The sequence below is a fragment of the Seriola lalandi genome, unplaced genomic scaffold (genome assembly GCF_002814215.2).
Source record: "Seriola lalandi dorsalis isolate HSWRI2012SDOR001 ecotype SW California unplaced genomic scaffold, Sedor1 jcf7180002054585, whole genome shotgun sequence".
Classification (NCBI taxonomy): domain Eukaryota; kingdom Metazoa; phylum Chordata; class Actinopteri; order Carangiformes; family Carangidae; genus Seriola; species Seriola lalandi.
The window spans coordinates 491,608-492,709 of NW_019525138.1; the positions used below are offsets into that span (position 1 = coordinate 491,608).

Consider the following 1,102-nt stretch of genomic DNA (forward strand, 5'->3'; position numbering starts at 1 on the left):
ATTGGCTGGGACCCTCCTCCTATATATTAGGCTGACATTGCATCAGTCGTCATTTAAAACAAGCTGACCTATACCTGGCTTCCATTGCAAGGAGGGTGGTCTGGTGAGACACTCCCCAGCAGCCCCTCACAAGGCAGGATCCATATCCTGACAAGACCCCGCACCGAGGACGGAATGTGCCGGAGTTGGTGCAGTGACATCCAACCTATAAAAATCTAGCAAAGGTGTGGGGCGGGGCCCAGCTTGCAGCAGCACACACTTCAAAATAGAAATACACAAATAGAAACCCCCTTAAAACAGAGCCACCAGACCCCTAGTGGAATGCGCACGAAGGCCAGCAGGAGGCTGGAAACCCCTGCTAGTATAGACCAGGCTGATAGCCCCTACTATCCAGTGGGAGAGACACTGCTTTAACACAGGGTTTCCCCGGGGAAAAATGTATACATGCCAGATGCAGGGAGAATGCATGGAACTCTCCAATGCACTAAGCTGAAGCTAAAGCCAGCAAATAGGCCATCATCAAGGACAACAACTTCAACCCCACCTGATCAAATGGGACAGGAGAGAGTGTTTAGTAGTGGTTAGATCCCAAAAGGGCACCAGTGGCCTAGAAGTAGACAATTTGCCACGTGCACCCTTCATGAATATACACACTTAAGGGTGCTGACCCGCCGTCTTTTCCATCATCAACTAATATGGCAGGCTGAAATAGCCACAAGGTACACCTTGATGGTTGAGAAAGCCTTGCCCTTCTCAGTTAGGTCCTGTAAAAAGGACAAAATCACTGCCACATGACAATGAAATGGAATCATTTGTGACTCTGAGCACCAGCTCTCAAACACTTCCACTTAACTCCCAAGACGGACGGAGAGTCGTCCCCTGGTTTATGTGTGAGAACTCTGAGAAGCTGCCAGAGGTAAATTCATGTGTTTTAATGTACTTTGTGCTGTTGTGTAATTTGTAATGTGTTAAAGACGAGCTGAATTGCTAATCGCTGCTAGCCTTTAGCTTAGCCTGCTCATAGACTTGCCTATGGTTAATTCTGCATTGCAGTTAGCAATTGCTAATTTGTTTAAGACCTACTGTTGGTTTTTCGCCATGA

General features: G+C 47.5%; 1 protein-coding gene across 1 annotated transcript in view; it reads right to left on the reverse strand.

The window, feature by feature from the left end:
* Window positions 1-1,102, reverse strand: part of ryr2a (ryanodine receptor 2a (cardiac)) — a 162,387-nt gene that overhangs the window by 98,501 nt on the left and 62,784 nt on the right. Inside the window, 1 exon segment of the mRNA XM_087177253.1 lies at window positions 724-764. Coding sequence (XP_087033379.1) covers window positions 724-764 — 41 coding nt within the window.